This window comes from Pezoporus wallicus, unplaced genomic scaffold, assembly GCF_028554395.1.
Source record: "Pezoporus wallicus isolate ANWC-B61680 ecotype Strahan unplaced genomic scaffold, APGP_CSIRO_Pwel_v1 contig_3489, whole genome shotgun sequence".
NCBI classification, from domain to species: Eukaryota; Metazoa; Chordata; class Aves; order Psittaciformes; family Psittacidae; genus Pezoporus; species Pezoporus wallicus.
The window spans coordinates 482,551-501,593 of record NW_026635093.1 but is presented as its reverse complement, the minus strand read 5'-3'; the positions used below and the strand labels follow the sequence as shown (position 1 = coordinate 501,593).

The following is a 19,043-nucleotide window of genomic DNA, read 5'->3' as shown; positions in this document are numbered from 1 at the left end:
CTCAATGATCAGCACAAGCTAATGCAGAGGATAAAGCCACTACCTATATGAGATGGTATCTTCAAGAAGAGTTTTTGTTTTTAGGCTTAGTAGCTAGAGGTTGTAGAGATGCTTCAAATGGTCTTGTGCTTAAAGGCACTGCTGCATCTTTCCAAGAACTGAATCTCTTGAACATCTGCTAGATATTCAGAAATCATTTAGATGTGTTCTCTAAAAGGAAAAAGTAGCAAGGTTTTGTAAATACGATAATCTTCTACACTAATAACTGAACATCAATGCCAGTATTAACGAGAAAAAACAGAAGGTGTTAAAACGAGCTAGCAAGCTTTTAGGCCTATTAGTCTCTCAGCCAAATGAACAGTTTTAATATGCAAGCTTTTAGGATGCTCATGCAGTTAACCCCGTATGTTTTATAATGTCTGTCTTGTCACTGAAGGAGCGGATTTTGTTGTAATAGAACCAGTTCTGGTGAAAATATCTGCTATTTCCCCATTGCTTAACAATTCTGATTTCTTCTGGTTTTCAGTCCCATAACAAGAATTACAAGTGAAGGAGGATTCCTATGCAGCTGCTTCAGGAATGTTTGTCTGCAACAGCACATTTGTTTTCCATCTGAGTGTTCACTTAAACTGCATTTCATCCTTCATTTATATTTCTCATCTACCTGATAACATCATGCATGCTGGTGCAGTTTCTATTGCTATCATACACATGACCGTGTCTGATTTCATTTGACGCTGTATAAGGTAGACCATGTTCTTGTTAACAGTAATAAGCACCAAGGTGGCTGAGTGCTGCTTTGAATGAAGATGAATGGAGGGAAATGTAATGACTATAAACTCTGCAAAGCAAAAAGGCTGTCTTAATGGACTTAGATCAGTTTATGAGAATAAAATGACTTCACTAACATAGAAGTGAGATGGACTTGACTGATTCAGTCAACAGCTTGCTTAAGGTTCCGTATTATTATCATATCACTAATAACTGCAATGTAAAGAGTTCCCTGAATCTCATAGCTCTGGTACCACTCATTCATGCCTGTAAAACTTAATTTTACTCCTGGGTAGGTACTTTGTATAATTTATTTCACCAACATATGCTTATTGCAGAGAATATATTTGGGCATAATGTTTGCTCCTTAAGTACTTAGAAATAAAAAAACCCAAAGCTACCAGAATGACCTAAGAGAGCAGACATCACAAATAGAGCGGCCAGTTCAGAGAACTGTTTTCAGTGAAACTGCAATACATTCTCTAGGCTACTCTTTATGCATTGCATACATTAAACTGTCAGCTGCTAGATGGCACAGCATACTTCCAGTTGCAACAAGCATTTGCTATAGTAATATACCATATTACGCACAAATATACTATATATACTCTATTATGCACAAAGGAAAAAATCATGCTAATGATTTTATCATGGTTAAAGGAGCAGTGGAGTTCACATGGAGGTACCCTGTGCCTTCCCAAAGGTTTTTGGGTTTTTGTAAACTTGCTAAGACAGTTCATTTTGTATACTAGTAGGAAAGAAAATTTAATACTTGAGAGATGGTTGAAATAAAAATACTTTAAATCCAAGGCAGCATTAAGAAAAAAAGAACAAAAAGTTGTGAGTTCTCTGATCTTTATTTTGTACTTCTACTGTTAACATACAAAATCATCTTTATATTTCCAGAGCTGTTTTTCTCACTATACCATTACTTCTTTGGGTATTCTAGCAAGTGGCATCACTGAGAGTAGATCTGTGTGTGTGTATGGACAATTCTTTCCAATGTTTTTACTCTAAAGTGTTGATAAGTATTCATTATTTCTTATTACATAAGTGTTACAAGTTTGACTCTGTATCTGAAGAACCTTCTTATGAAAGTTGGGACACCTGTTTTCCAAGAATTCTGTGGAAAGACAGGACTTTGTCATGACTACAATTTCTGACAGTGATTTGTATGTATTGGGAAAGAATGGATTCAAGCAAGGAGCAGACTTAAAGAAAAGGCTGATCTTTTAGCAAACGTAATAGATATTGAAACCACTCCTTTGTGTATCTTAGAGGATGGGCAAATAATTCAAGGCAACAAGTCTGTAGGAGATAGTGGACCACTTTGTGTGGACTGTACTTGCTATCGATTGTCTTCTTATATTGTGTATGAAGTTCAAATATTGGAAGTGATAAGACACTTAAAACCATGGCTGGCAATTTCTGTCAGTTTGGCAGTGAACATCAGCAAACTGCTGTGAAAGAAAATCAATAGTAGCTAGATAAGGACGTACAATTTAATGAATGGTTTGCATGCATGTCAATAAACAGAAGACTGCTCTTACATTCAGATTTTTTTTCTCACTGATGTAAATTTGAGGGTGGGAAATCTCAGTTGCACAATCAGTGCTCGATTGTGTCACAGTAAAAATAAGAGTGAGCTTTGAAAAAAGAAATTTCAAATACATTTTGAGATTTTAACTGGTTTATTCATTGCATGCTGCTGCAAATGGATTTAAAAAAATAGTCCACATTATATTCAGAGTCTTATTGATAAACTAATTGCCACGTTACCTCAAACTTTGCTAAACATTCCACTGTTCCTGCTAGTAATTTCAAGCAAGCAGGCTGCATTACCCAGAGACTAGATTTCAGAATCCGTAACTACAAATGCTGCTTTGTTGTCTGTGATTTGGGATGATTTTTTTACCTATAACCACGTTGTATTCTCCTTAGTTTACTTTTAAAATCCCTAAATAAACCAGGCAAAGTGAGGAGATGCAAGCTGATTCTCCTGTGGTGCGTAGTGTTCCTTTGTGCGCTGAACACATCTGAAATGCTGACCTACTATTTTGGAACTTCTTTTTTTTTTGTATTAGCAGTCTTTCTTTTCCAAAATCTTAGGCCAATAATGCACAAGCAATGGAGCAAAGAAGTAGTTGACTAGCCAGAAAGCATAGCTACTGGCCTCCTTGCTAGGGATACTTTTACATTTTCCAGCATGAGCCCATTTTGAGAGTTATTAAGAGGGATTTGGACTTCCAGGCCACTGCAGAATGATCACTAAACATTCATTTGTTGGAGACAGTCACTAGTATTAAGTGACTCTACATCCCTTGAAGGCATTGAAGGGTTGGTATTGATTTTTGAGTATCATTCGTAAAGAGTCTGTGCACCTGACAGCAACTGGACCATATCATCAGGCTATCCAAGGGATTTCTCATCAAATATATTTCTAAAGGTAACACTAATAGAAGAACTCTTAAGCTCTGAATCAGAAGATGGGTATGTAAGAGAGGGTAGTATTTTAAAGGAAAGAACTGAAAGAAAACAGCTCTGGAAGGCTGTTTGAAGTTATGGATCACAAGCTAATCCTTGATCTAGGAAGGCAGAACCATAATTGACCTGAACATTCTTGAGGGTTTTGGATTCTTACTGTTCCTGGGAGTCAGTCAATAGCAAAAAAAGCCTATTTCTTGGCTCCAGAAAAAGTGGACCCTCAGAGAAAAAAAAGAACATAAGAGGTGCTTGGCCACACTCGCTGCACCTGTGGCAGTTGATAATGCACCATGTCTAGTCCCATGCTTATGAGCTGGCTCACCTAACCTTCTCCTCTGGGAACTCGGGGCCATAGGCAGTGTGAGGTACCTACTCCACAAGTAATGCTGCAGCTGGGGCTATGTGTATGACCCTTTCCTATCACATGGTGTGAGAAACACTGTTTTGAATTAACTTTAGGTGAATACATCTGAATGTGTTGCAGAACAATTCCTGGGATTTTTTTAGTAGGATTTTAGAATCAGGTCAGATCGAGCTAACTGAGATAGAGCAGAGATTACAGTATATTTCACCTGTAGTTAGTGGAGCACTGATAGCACCCCAGACACACAGCCTGTCACTATTTTGCTAGCAAGAACAGATTTCCACCCCCAATTTACAAATAAAATCTTAAAAGTTTAACTTGGACACGATAGTATCTCTACCTGCCAAACAAAGACTTAAATTTATTTACTGCAAGGACCTAGAATTTAAACAATCAAATGTACTTTCTTTTTTAAAGTTTGTTTGTAAAAATTCAAGCACACAACTTTAGCTTTGACTTTCACCTTCGATTAAGTTTTAATCTCAGGTTCTTACGCAATTTAACTTCCTGTTGCAATAAATAGGATCCAGACAGGAATACTAGTATTTTGGAAAGGAAATATGTATTCCCAGAGTTCTGCACTTAGCATCAAGTGAAAACATGATGAAAACTAAGCTTTCCGTTTTAGAACTTTCTTGCTACAGTTGGGTAGTTATCTTGACTACTACCTTATTTATTAAGTTTACCCAAACACCAGTCAAGTATTATTGTAATTGTTACTGACAAAATACTTCTGAGTAATTTCTCCAAATTTGTGAAACCTATTAGCAAGAAATAGGAACTTTTACCTTGGAGAGTCTTGAAATGCCTTTCCAAAGGATACCGAGTTTTTCCAGGAATTTGGCTTTAAGAAGTGAAAATACTTAATACTTGAATTTAATACTTAAACCACAAAACTTTGCATGTGTTTTCCTTGTAAATAAATGCTAATGTACTGCAGAAGAAGCTTATTTAAACTATGCGTACAAATATGCATGAATGCCAATTGGCTTCAATTTATCCTGACTTAATTTGAACTAACTTGATGGGTCTTTTGACACAAGCTGTGCTGACTAATTGTTGCGTATTTGGGTGCACTATATCAGTGAGCACGGCAATCAAAAGCTCAGCCAGATGTTCATATTTCCTTTGATTGCCCACAGCCTTAGGTTTGAAGAAAAGTCAATCAGGAAAATTATTCTTCTTAGCAGCTGTCAAGGTACTGATCGCATTACCATAATAGCAGTCAGGAAAGCAGAATAGCTCTGATTTTCCTTTCACTTACCATGGCATCAACCTTCAGCAGCAATCTTCGGTGTTGGTTTGATACTAGCACAAAACATGAAATGATGTGAAGTTAGACCAAAAGTCTTTGTAAGTCATTGATACCACCACAGTGAAGAGTGAATGTACTTCTTATCTTTGTATGAACTTATATTTGTGAGTCACTTCAATAAAAGTATCTTTTGTGTATTTTATACTGCCATATGTTTATGATGAGTTATTATTGACTGCAGGCATACTTTTTCCAAACATCACCTAAAAGCTTTTAGAAGCTGAAAAGAAATGAAATGTATTGCACCCATATCCAGGAAACCTAAGTCTACTGAAACAATTCCTTTGGATTTACTTTAAGACCTGTAAGATACATCAAGCTTTAATTTACTCCACAAACAATGTTTTTCAATTTAGTAGTGTTTTCACGAAAGCATACACACAAAACTAAGGTGGTGTTGGGTTTTTTTCCCCCTTTTTGTGTATTTTTTTCCTGATATTCTGGAAGCATCTAACAGATGGAGAATTTGCATTTAGTTCCAGGAGGGATACAGCTCAAAACCATCTTAACCTTTCTCTCCTTTCATTCCTAGGTGTTTGGAATGTATCCTTGCATTTCCTGCATAAGTAGATCCTATCTCATTAAGGGTGAATTAGGGTTGGTTTTTTTTTTTGCTAAGGAGAACTGAGGGGAAGAAAGCCTAGTCTTACAACACTGCTGTTAATTTGCTGCTTGTCTATGTGTAGGACTGGAGCAGGTCTCTTTACTTTGTTGCATGTTACCTAGAAACATCCTAAAACTGAATGCAGAAGACTCCTTGACATGGTCCTTAAAGGAGATGGACTGTGGACAAGAGGATTCCTTGTCTTCAATTGCTTGTCTTAAAAGTTGTGATGAAATGTCCTATATATTTCAGCAAGTGCAAAAGCAGACTTGTGGACAGTAACAGCTCTGTATTTTTGAGTAACAAAGCTTGTCCTTCTTTTTCACACTGTTTAATGGGTGTCACATAAAAAAAAGATGAATTTAACCTGACAGATGAAGACAATAGTGGAAAGATTCTGGAATTATCATGTGTGGTGAGCTCCAGCAGCAATTAATCCAGGAATAAGTTTGCTGAAAGGTAGCTCCCAGGCTCAGCCACAAAAACCTGATTGGTTTTCAATCAAAACTGTCAGACTTAATATGACTTTTAGTCTCAATGGAAGAGTTTTCAGTGCAAAAACTCTTCAAAGGGTGTTTCAAAACCAATGACACATATCCCTGGTTAGTTTATAGAGTTGTTTGAATATTGTTCATTTTTGCTCACCTGCTCTCAGAAGTCCCACAGCTACTGAGGTTTTTCAGAACTGTGCAGCCCCTTCTAGCAACCGAAACACCCGGGTAAAGAAAAGAAATAACCCCTTTCTTTCCCTTTACTCTTTGAAAAGGTTTCTTGCTGTACATTACATACACTAAACTCATCAGAGATTGGTGTCGACTCATGGGAAGTGTTTGCATGGCATGACAGGAAAAAACACAAGCCAGAGGTGGAACTGATCCCTGTACACCACGGACACATAGTCAGAGGACACACAGTGGGTTCGTGTGTCTGAAGGAGGAGAAGGCTGGGTTCTTATTTTGTGATTTGATTTTGTGGGTTTCTTTTACTTGACACTGCAGAGTTAATAGATTTGAATCTATCTGTTTGAATGTGTGGCTCTGTGACCAGTACATAGCATTCACTTGCCATGTGCTTTTGCCCTTTTCTGCCTTGATGCAGCCTTGTGCTCTCTGTGTGGGAGTTGGCCACGTTTATTCACAGGAATTTGAAAGCATACATCAAACGCTCTACTCCTTTCCTGTGTTTAAACAGAAAAAGGCTGGATGCTATCTGGCTAATGCTGCCTATGCCATGAAAATATTCCAGTGTTGAAACAGCGAGACAGCCCTGAAGTACTTTGATTGGTTTGCTTCCTCTGTGTTATGTGTCCCATTAGAGTTAAATGTATGATTTCATACACCGTCACAGCTGAGTTCCACTTGGGTAATGTGCATCCAAATTTGCTGTCTATCTATATGAAGTATTTATCAGTGTGCATATTAAGATGGTATCAACTAAATTTGCTTGCATATGTTTCAGCCCTTAGATGCTTTCAAATTTGTGATTTCACTTTCATCTTAGTTTTATACTAGATAATTCCAACCTACTCATTAAATTTAACGAGTAATCACACTGGCTAGCTGCTGTTTCTACATGGAACATTTGTGCACACAGTCATCAGGAAGATTATACAAAACAGAAGAAATGAATGCACATATGCAAAACCGCATAATGGCTTGAAATAGTCAAGAATCATTTAATCAGGACATTTTTCAGGTATCATCAGTTAATGTTTACTGTCCTTTTCTTTTTAGGATTTTTATTGGTTTCTCCAGGAAAATAGTCATGGAAAAATGTGGCACTAGTTCAAATGTGGGTCCTCAAGATATTACGGCTTTGTTTTGAAGTTAATGGGTTTAGAAAATGAAATGGACTAACACTAATGTGCAGACGGAGGTTTCACATGGTCATCAACATGAGCTGATCTTCCTGTTGTTTTCATCTGACTTTTGTTGCAAAGACAGTCGTTGGGAGGACTGTAGTGCTCCCTGACCCATATGCTTGTCTATGGTCGGGTAAAAGACACAGAACTTGAGCAGCCCTGGTCATTGCTTACTCCTAATCTGGATGTCCATATGGCCTGGATAGATTTTATGTTTAGTGAGTCTGGAAGCATGTTATTGTGGCTGTATATTGATTTCTGAGCCTGCTCATGCTCTCTGATGCACAAGTTAAAAGTAAACATAGAGCAGAGCAATAAGCCTGAGTTTTTTAATGGAAAATATTAACTAAATGTTGAAACTGTGGATAGGACTAACAAATAACAATAACAGTGTTCCAATACAAGTAGTGTTTCAGACACAGATACTAGTTTGTTACTTGTTAGTTTACTCAGAATCTTACAAAGAAAGCCCAGTGAAGTCAGCTAGGGTATAATCCCTGACTTGAATGACTTTTAGAGCAGGCACTGTTGTTTACAACACATAAAGTATGTTAAGTGAATGAGAAGTGGAGAGATTTAGAATGAAGTTATTTTTACTGACATAAAATCTGTCAAATATTAACAAAAATAAAAGGTTTTATATTCTTTTCAGACAGTCTCTTGAGCCTATGTCTTTTTGTATTAGAATATCATCTCAATGACAGCTGAGGTGAGAAAGTAGCTCTGCTTTGTGGTCCCATGGTCCAAATTGGCTCACAAGATAACACAGCACGATGCGAAGGCTCAGGAGAATGCATAAATATATAATCTTCATAACATTCGCAGTCACTTTCTGATTTGGTCACTTAGTCCTCTATTATTCCTCAGAAAGATTTTAGAAATAGCCACTTCGATCTAGGACTGCAGACTTGCTCAATACACAGATATAAAGATCAGAGCTGTTTACTGTCAGAACCAGAACAGAGCCCATTTCTGAACAGAGCCAAGTGTGTTTCACCTGACCACTTTTCCCCTTTTTTTAACTGTGATGTTTCCATTGGAAATGATGAGGTATTTTTCTTCAAACTAACTGAAAAATATTTGACTGGTAGGAGAAAGTCCAGTGGTCTCCACACTGAGATTCTTTACCCATGTACTAGAGGACGGGAGCTGAGGACAGTACTGACAGTTGAGTAGAAAAGAAAGGCGCAATAAAACCAAGGCAAAATGGTTCTCAGTGTACAACAGAAAGGAGAAAAATATAGGGGGAAAAAGGAAGTAAGAAAGCAGTGGAGAAATATGTTCATGAAGTTCAACCAAGCCAAGTGCAAGGTCCTGCACCTGGGTCGGGGCAATCCCAGGCATTGCTTTTTACCGAATTAGCAATAAGCCTCTTTGATCATTCATGTGCCTAGAAAAGGATCACAAATAAGATACCTTTCCAAGTAAATACGATAGACATGACATGTAATATCCTGCCCTTGTCATTTTCAAGTTATTCTTGGTGCATGTACAATAAAAGATGTTCATTCACAGAAGACGGAATGTGTTTGTAATAGGAAATCAATGGCTATTAAGGCATCTCCTACCAATCATTAGCATGTGAAGCTTCATTTTAATTTAACAATGCTGTTCCTAAGGGGAGGAATCTTAAGCAAAGAACTATGCCTGTTTTTTGAACAGCTGGTAGCTTTCTGTGTCACAGGGTGACTGCTGATGTCTTCTAGCTATAATGACTGCCCACTTAGACTGAAAAAAATACCTTCCTTACATTACATGCAGTTTTCCAAGAGATGTGCCAGTCGTGGTTAATTGATATTGCCCTGTCCTGGGTTAAAAAAGAGGAAAGCGGGGAGAAAAAGGAGAAACTACACGTATACACAGGACAGTTTATACCTCCTTAGTTGTAGCTTGTCATTTAAATCTTCAGATATGTCTGCATTATTCTGAACAGAACACTGCCTCTATCTGTAATATTTGTTGTGTTTCCTGTGTGCCCACTCACTCAATCTCCATGCAACATGACAGCAACACCTGCATTTGCAGTGAAGAACCCATCTTCATTACACCACCTCCAGTGTGGCTCTTCGCTGTTCGGAGAGAGAACAGAGAAGAAAAACTGTCCAATTTGCTCTGAGGGAGGGTGATATTGCACCATCACAGAAAATCCATGTTCTCAAAAGTCTGTCAGCTGCTAGAGGTAAAATCCAGCTGTCATATAGCAACAGAATTGTCATCTGACAGTTTTAATCTGTTTGTGATTACACAGGGTTTTGATTTCTGGTGTAAAAAATGTTGAGCCTTGTTTTCTTACGGACTTGGTTGAGTAAGGCATTTTAGCTTACATAGTTTTAAGTTTTTTAGTAACAACACTGATGAATCTGAAGCTTTACGTTTTTATGGCTCATAGGACTGGACTACCGAATGTCACAGAAAGACTAAATGTGTGAGTTTTTATGTGACATTTTCTGTTCTGAAGAGCTCTTTGTTGGGTTTTTAGAGCACTGATGAGACTTCTGTTGGGAGAAAAATAAATATGTACTTTTTGCTTGAAGACAAGAACACATAATGGCAATTTTCCTCCTTTAATCAGAAACTTCGAGAGAACAAGAGTGTATTGAAACAGAGAATGGACAAAGAGGCATTAGAATCAAGAGGTGGAGAGATGTGTTCATGGCAAGGGTAAACAGTAAGGTACCTGGCTAAGGCCTTGCCTGAGAGATGTAGAAAGACTCAAGTTCATTTCCTCCTTTGAAACATTGTCAACATGAACATTAGCAAGATATGTTAACTAATACTGGAAAAAAATCTGGGTTCGTTTGTCTCCTTGCATACATCGTTACACTCTATTGCTGCACCAATCTGCTGCAGCCTAATCCTGACTTGCCAAATCAGTTAGCAGATTAAAAAAATCACATAAATTATTTTGGAAGAGGACTCAGGTGACACAGGTCATGTCTCTAGCTTGGACCCATTGCTGTTTCTGGTTCCACTACCTAAAACACTGGAAATGTTGTGTTTCAGTATTTTCTAGGTCTTGACCTAGCTCTTGTCAATAAATGGTTTACTTACCTTATGGGATCCTAGAAGGATAAACATGAGATTGTGAAGCAGTTGGTCATTCCAGGTTGTAAAAGAGTGGCTTTGGAAAGACTACTGGGTTCCCATCTTGTGTTTGATAATATTGTGTGTACTGCTGCAGCTACAAATCCATACAAACTAAATGAGAACCTGTCAGCCTTGCTGCATACTGCCAATGGCCAGATCAGTGTCTTTTCTATTAACATTTCTCTTCTCAGTACTGTTGCTCAGTGCTTGCCAGGACACGTAGTAAGAGTACTTTTAGTCTGGATGGTCTGGAAGCAGAGTGAAGTGACAGTAATGACAGTGGATGAACTCTGGACGCTGAAAAAAGATAATGACCAATCCAGGTAGACAAGACTTGATTTTATTAATAAAATTTGTATTTCCTCTTTGAGGTGAGAGTTACAAACTTTGGTTCAAAAATAAAGAAAATATGACCAGCAAGAAGTTGACTTTTGAAATCCCACTTTTACATGTATAAACGTGCATAAGAAAAGACCAGTTGGAAACGAGCCAGCAGGAACTAGTACTATTTAATTTAACAATTTTTGAAGAAATAGAAACAAACATTTCTTTTCAAGTCTTACATATATTATGAAAAATAATTACAAAAGGATTTGTGTTGTAAAGCTAAAATGTAATTTCTACTTCCAACTACCTGAATAAAATGTTCAGAGGGAAGGCCAAACCAACATTTGTTTGGTGACATTTGACTAGCACATTGTATCAGGTTTGGTCAAAGTCAGCTCTGTAGGAAGCAGTACCCTTGTATGTTGCTTAGCAACTGTGTAGAATCACATGACCTAGACATATTGCATCCCTGGCCTTTAGGTGAAATAACAAGGAAAAAATACTTCATATTAATGGGACAGGCAAATATTGTATAGGACCATTCTTTGGAACTTTCTGTATCCAGTTCAGGAAGCAAACGTCCATCACTGCTTACATAAAAATCTAAGTAAACACTGCAAGAATCCATAAATAATTCTTAGAATGCAGTTTCAATATTGATGTAAATAAGCACAATGGAAACAAATTCAGATGAGAGTAAAGAGACTGATTTCTTTCACACAGATTTTTAACAGATCTTTTACAGAAAAGTTGGTTGGTTTTTTTTTTCTCATTTTTCTTACAGATTTTCCCCACCCAAAAATAGAAATTTGTTTATTTTATGTATATACAGGTATCTTAGGAAATGGTGGAATGAGAAAAGAACATAAGAAGTCTGAGGTATAGCACCATGGAACACAGCACCTTTGAGGTGCTTTCACTGAAATTCGTCACCACAGAGTGATACCAGCAGAAGAGAGTTTCAGCGTGCTGATCAAGATCTTCCAGTTTTGCCACCTTACATTTTGTTGGTGACTTCAAATAACAAGCTCTTCAACAGCAATATATACAATTATTATTAATCAGAAATGGAACTGGCTTCACTTGCAAGTACAGCTTTATTTTTTCAAATACATACACAGTTCTGACAATGGAGTTTTGTAGTTATAAAATAAGAGCCAGATGCAATTCAAAGACACATGCAAGTTTTGGAAATGGACAGAGAAATAACAGTATAGTACTGTACACAGAATAATTACAATTTATTCAACACTTTCTTAACACCGCTTTGCTGTAACGGAAGGAGCACCATGTTGTTCATTTTTTTTACAGCACCGAAGGACTCCAAAGGGGTTGTTCCTACAGTGAGCCCTATTTTGTCTGTGCCACAGCATCTTTGTAAAAAAAGTTTAAGTCATGTGATTCTGGCCCTACAAGGGCAACAATTACTTTCTAGGTAAGACATACACAATAAAGACATATTTTCTACGCCATCCTCACTCAAAACTTGCATGTGGCATAAAGTGGGTTGGTAGCACCAAAGTGCAACATTTTTGTGGATCTGATTTTTGTCTTAAGCTTAACCAAGGAAGCAGACTGGACCGACCTCAAATCCAAACTTCTGATTCTGATCACCAAAGTCATTGATCATCACATCAACTATAGGCACTTGATCTATTTTGGGTGTGTTGATTTCAATCACCGTCTTTGCATAGCCTTTTCTTGACTGTTAAAAAAGAAGGAAAGAAAGAGAAACAAACCCAAACATGGTTATATATCAGAGCAGTAAGCATGTGCTGTAGATCTTCATAGGCTATCTCTGAGTGTAGAATTTATAAATTATTGCCCCCCTCATGGGCAAGTTCTTAGGATTTTATTTTAAAAATTAAAGGGAATGGTTTTGATTTTAGAAAGTGATCAGCCCATAGCTTTTTGACTTACTACAACAGGCCTACAAATGAAGTTACCCAAGACATTTAATGTTTCTTAGAGAATATATATGCTATCTGTACTATTAAATAACTTACAACAATATTCTCCTAGCAGTGTACATGTCTTCCTTGTGAAAAAATTAGTTCTGAAAGGCAGAAGATCCACTTCTAAGAAGAAAGACTGTGACCATCTCACAAAGTATTACAGCAGCTGTTTGGACATGAAAGAAAGCAGTAGTCTGACAGGACTGCCAACTGATGCCTTTAGAACCAGGTATGAAGGCACACTTCCTAACAAAGGCTCTCTAGATCCTCTAAATATCACCCAACCAAGTCATCATGTGAGTTATCAGGACTGCACTTTGTTCAGATTGTCTCTTGTATCTTGCTGAGAACCCTTTCACCTATGCCAGGGTCTCAGAATTTAGATGAGCATCAAAATTATGTAGACCTGAGCGTTCCCAGTTTAGTGACAGACTTAAAGCCTCTGAAGCTCTACATTCACCCACTGTGGATAACAAAAGCAAAATACAGAACCTACAGAAAGGCTGTCCCAAAGCAGTATGCATTCAGATGTCATTACTGAGGGGAAGAGACTGCAGCTACCTGAGCTGAATCTCTCTCTCAGAGCCAGGTGTGTATCCCGGCACTTTCAGGTCTCTGATTTCTATCATTGATTTCTCAGGAGCTGCCTTCAAAAGGCTCCCATATCAAACCCCAAAATAATTAATGAAGCTTTAACTGTCACTTGCTCCTTTGATGTCTTTGTTTAAAAGTGTTCAGTACAAGCCATTCTGTTCCTGAGAAGAGGTAACAGTTGCTATGCCTACAAGACCCTGCTGGAGAGGTAGCCAGGGAGCTGATAGGTGTTTGGGATTTTAGCTGAGCTAAGAAAAGATTCTGAAAGATACAATCCACAAACTTCACCTGGCTTTGACTACCAAAATTGAGAAAAGGAAATACAAAGAAACATATCAATACAATTAATTCACTGTTTGTGTACACATATATGGCTTAGTTCATACACGTTTTTACTGTATTCACTAAATATTCTGTCTTTATATGGCTTGATTTTGAGTATAAGCATACTCTCCCAAGGGGCTGCCTCCCCTGATTATGCTTTTTCTGCTTCTGCTCTTCTCTTACATTGTGCTCATATTAGCAAATAGTCTAGTTTCAGCGCAATGGGGCTGACAGCCTGCATGCATGCCAGGTTTATTCCATTTCTGTTGCTTGGCTTATGTTTGCTTAGGGTTTTTTTTTCTTGGTACCTATATGAAAATTAAATAACGGAATTATGTACTGTAGTCAATAATCTACTAAAAGGCATTCTATTAAAAACAGAATAGTTCAGAGGTTTTTTTTTTTTTCCAGAAGAAAACTGTGAAAAAAATGTGCTTGTTTGATTTCTACATTAATTGATAGGTTGGTTTTGTAAAGACTCTTCTGAGCCTCCACTTACCGCACAGCCGTCGTGAAGGGCTTTGATGTGAGGACTGTTGTCATAAGACATTTCTTCATCATTTGATCCTAAGAACCTTAGTGCTTTGTCATAGCTGTCAGATGATGCATCATACCAAGCTACAGACTGATGACAGTTGTAAGTGAAATTCTGTCTGGCAGAGGCACTCAGTAGTCTAAGGAATGTCATTTGGACCATATTAATGGAATTGCCTTCAACATCCAAATAGGAAAGCTGGAAAATACAAGTTACATCAATATTTTTCCATTTTCTTTGTTAAAATGCAAACCAAAATTATTGTTGACAAAAGAACCACAAAACTGTCCTTAAAAAAAATAAAAAAAAAAAAAATCAGCCAAAATAATAACATTTTATGGAGTGTTAAAGTTCAATAAAGCTACAGCTCAGTAAATAGGTTTTCATCTTGTAGCAATAGATTTAGGATGAAGAACTATAGTTCAGAACTCAGGACAGAATTACATAGTGAAAGACAGCAGAATCTCTTTGGGAATCTGCATTCAGTTAATTATAAAGTGATGTCATCCTGCAGTCTCATCTTTGCATACTCAGTATATTTCCAGCTACCTAGAAGTGGGCAGGGGATCTGCGCTCCAGCTGCTTCACTAAGGGTCAGTGGTGATGTGAGCACTGGGATCATTGTGGCACAATACAGAGCAGGCTGCTGTCCAGTGGCAAGAGGTTGCATACCTGTGCTAATATTTAGGGGAAAAGGCCTGGGGCTGAAGAGACTTTTTATTATCTATGTATTTGTAAAATTATTTGGGATCTGTTGATCACTGATAATGTGTACTTGATTTGTGAGTAACTGTTATGTTGCAGTGATAACTTACAAGTTTGCCTCGCTTAAATTCACTAAACCAAGATCCTGGATTCTCCTTTGGCCATGATGAAATCCTAACCTGTGAGGTAAAACAGCAGAGATAGAAGTATTTAAAACATATGTTATCAGATAGGAAGGTTTTACATTACCCGGGACAAATTTCACATCAGATAGTAGATCTCAGCCCCTTTAAAGGTCTAAAATAGGACGGTTTTCTTGTACAGAATGCCTTCAAATTAGTAACTTTAAACAGAATGCAAAGTGACAGCTTATAAAGAGAGCTATTTCTATTTAAGGGAGACTGTTTTCATTTGTTAAGTTTCAGGTAAACTGCTGGTTTAAATTTTCCCTGTGAAGAGTGTATAAATTAGAGTTTTCACTGTTGTTAATGCTGATAGATCTCTCTCATTTAGGCAAGCTTTTAGAAAGCCACCTCTACACCATCTACCCCATCAGAGGTCATTTATAACAAGTGAGGACACTGTTAATATATAGTGGTTTATATCTACTTTGCACAGGTATAAAAGGAATAGACACAAATGAAACCACAAGAGAAATGCAGTAAGAGTCTAGGTTTTAGGTCAAATGCTAGATTATGCACTTTAACTGGCTGCGCAGCTATGTTGCACCCTGAAATGCAGTGAAATGCCAGCAAGCAGATGCAGAGATTCGCTATCTAAGCAAAACAGTGAAAATACTGTTTGTTACATCTATGTACCATTTTACCACTTCATTCAGATTTGTGCACATTTTAGTGTAACCAGAGAGATAGATATATGAAAATGTGACAATGTAATTATCTTCTTTAGTTCAACATTGCAACAGCATAGTAGGATCTATCAGCAGCCAGCTGAAAACACAGATTGGCACTTACTCCTTCAGATTTTTTATCTGGGTAGATGCAAGTTTCTCCGCCTGCTGTGAAATTGCAGTACACTTTGAAGGAATCTCCAGAACATCCCTGGTTAGGATCAATCCAATACTCCCCTAAAACAAATGAGAAATTATTTGGCTTATGTAGTGGAATCAGTATTTGTAAGATCCAGGTTTTACTGCTACCCCAGTACCTTTTCCTCTACTTTGGTCCTCCAAAGTTTTTAGCAAAGTTGTTTTATCTGAATGATGAGAAAGCAACACTTTTCTGCCCTGTGATTTGTTTCTGCTATTATCAAGACTTAATAGACTTATCAAGTCTATTTTTATCTTTTCTTTTGCCTAATTTTTTCCTTTTCTTTTTCTCTAATTTTACTTCAAACCATGATTCTGTTGCAGGATACTGCTTGAGGTTACAAAAGAACTTGGTCTAGTGGAGGAAGGACATTATGCGTGGAAAATACATTGCAAGTCTCAACAATTTGGCCATTTCAATATTTAAGATAGAAGGATAATTTGTACCTGTGGTAACAGCACTTTCAAAAACAGAGCACAGGCATCTTCAGGCATAAAAAAGATACGGCTTAGGTCAGAGAGAAAAATCTGTAGTCATTTGCACACCTATCTACATAAAAACATGGCCACACAGGGCTTGGTCAGGTTGTAGCTGGCACAACTACTTAAAGCTTTTATTGAAAGAGACATATTTTAAGCAAATACGTTTTTGCTACTGGGTTAGGAAGCTGCAAGACTAGACTAGTGAAGCTCCAGGCTGCTTCAGTTGATAAAAGCACCTTAACTAATCCTTGGTTAGGTGACACAGTAGGAAAGACAGTTAAAACTTCCCCTATATAGTTTCAAGAATCCTGCCAGACTGGCATGTCTGAGAATTCAGGCTCTACAATGCTAGGGTGAGTGAAGGCTGAGCATGAAAGAGAGCCACAGTCAATCCAAGGTCCATTAAAAATCAACACTTTTTAACACCATACTAATTATAATGGTGATTTCTGTGGTGTGGGTCCTTCAGCTAGTTTCTCGGTAAGACAGCAGATGATTTTCTGACACTACTGTTCTAATCCAATTTCAAGCTAATACTGAAGGTTTCAAAGAAGAATGACAAATCCCTTCATCAGTTCTGTCTTCTAATTACAGGACATAGACAAAGCATTTATGGTATTTTAAAATTCTATTGATTCAGGCTGTATTTACTGAAAACAAGTGCTTGCCCCTGGAGAATCTTGTGTTTTAATGAATGCATTTACTTCTATTTTAAACAAAATATTACTTTTATATGAAGAAAGCTCCAGATACTAAGCAAATACTGGTAAATGAAGAAAGTGAATTTGGTTTATAAAAACCATCCATTAACGCCACTGAATTGTAAAATATATATTTTTCATATAGCATATACATTGCTTAACTACGCCTCAAGGCAACCGTCTGTTTTTATCTATCTAGAATGAAAACAATAAAATAGCATTAAACTGTTGAAATCCATTTTCCCTCCCATTTAAAAGCACAACAAAATACTGATTTGAACTTGGAAAATTATCCATTGCAATTGAAAAAACTACGAAAGCATGAAAGCTCTGTGAAGGCTAACTTTCATTTAAACCTTTCCAGAGGGTAAACTCAGAAAACAACAAAGAATAATTGAATCAAGATAGTTCTTGAGAACACAGGGTCTTGTTCATACTACTCTGCATTTTATTAAGCTAGTTCTTAGATGCACTAAACAGTATGAGAGAAACTTGAATGTCTATTCACTGAATTATATAGAACAAACAGTAGTCATGCAGTGAAACAAATGATTGTTTCTAAGGGTAAAAGAAGAGTAAATTTTTTGAGAGCCACAGTCAATAATAAATCTCATATAATACCAGTGCTATATTCTTTTGCTCAGCTAAAGTATACAGCTAGAATAGTTTTCATTTCTTTTAATACAAGCTATTAGCTATCCCAGCAGGCTGACGTTTGTGATTTTCCTTTCCACCGATCTAATTAGCATCAATCTTTAATTCCTCTCCTGTTTGGATAGTTCTGGAAATGCAAGGCCCACACTTCCAAAATTTATGCTTTTTATTTGGCACTCCACAAAGTTTTAAATCTAAACCCAGATCAGGTTACATATTTAAAGCATTTAGGATTTTACCAAGAGAACGGCTCTTACTTACATTTTATGCATTTTTATACATGAAAAATTGATTTAATGAGACTCTGTTCATTGATCAACTATATTAACCACCTACCAATAATGAATTATTCTCTAAAGTATCCTAGCAGATTATAACTTCAGCCTTGTTTGCCTTTGTCATGCAATATTAACATACCATCTGGGAAGTCTGGGTGGCAGAGTTGCAAGTCTTTGCAAGTTCGGGCTGGGTTATTCTGTGTGCCCATTGGATACTTCATATGCTCAATGTCTTGCTTCAGTGAATTCAATGAACCAAAGATCTCTTCCATGCCATCAGAATAATCCAGAATATTATCACCAGCATCAGATAACATGTAATCAGGAGATCTTCTTGTCTTTTTGGGTGACTGGATTGGCAGTGGCTGGATTACCTCACCTGGAGGACCCTGAGTGGAGAACAATGTATCTGGTTACCTTTTCTGTCTGTTTTTCAGCTGCATAAATAGGCAGACAAAGACCACAGGATGTGGCTTGCAGAAGCTTTGAACAGGCTTTCTTCAAATTCTTTGTTTCACTTATTTCCTTGATATTTTGGGGAAGAGCGTGGTGCCCTCACATAAGTGTGCAGAACTGACTTGTACTTGCCTATTTATCCCTGGCAATTCCCTCAAGCACAGGCATAGCCTATGACAAATGAAAACTGAGGATGTTTTCTTTGATAAAATTTTAAAACTCCACTTGGGGTCTATAAAGCAATACTTCAAGTGATTAAAACATTTCATCCGGATTTGGAAAAAAAAACATTTTTCATTAATCCCAAACATTAATATATTCCTTATCTGCAAGTTCAAAAATGCTGGCTTCTACCCTTCTGCATGTCAGATAACTGAGTTCTTACTTACTGGGGGACCAGGCGGACCAGGTAACCCACTGTCACCTTTTTGACCAGCAGGACCCTATAAGACAATGAAAGAAATGAAGTGCTGACCATACTACACAATGTTAAAAGT

At 37.3% G+C, this 19,043-nt stretch overlaps 1 protein-coding gene and 1 long non-coding RNA gene across 15 annotated transcripts in view; one reads left to right on the top strand and one right to left on the bottom strand.

Annotated features, from left to right (window-relative positions):
* LOC130595405 (uncharacterized) overlaps nt 1-19,043 on the top strand; it is a 112,919-nt gene that overhangs the window by 46,880 nt on the left and 46,996 nt on the right. The window lies entirely within an intron of this gene.
* The window catches only part of COL11A1 (collagen type XI alpha 1 chain), a 456,680-nt gene continuing 449,199 nt past the window's right edge, over nt 11,563-19,043 (bottom strand). For all 12 annotated transcript variants that reach the window (XM_057401629.1, XM_057401639.1, XM_057401646.1 and 9 more), the window contains 6 exons: nt 18,936-18,989; nt 18,230-18,479; nt 15,901-16,013; nt 15,037-15,105; nt 14,186-14,419; nt 11,563-12,518 (listed from right to left, as the gene is read on the bottom strand). In XM_057401629.1, the coding sequence (XP_057257612.1) occupies nt 12,372-12,518; nt 14,186-14,419; nt 15,037-15,105; nt 15,901-16,013; nt 18,230-18,479; nt 18,936-18,989 (867 nt within the window). In that variant the 3' untranslated portion in view covers nt 11,563-12,371. The remainder of the gene's footprint in view (nt 12,519-14,185; nt 14,420-15,036; nt 15,106-15,900; nt 16,014-18,229; nt 18,480-18,935; nt 18,990-19,043) is intronic.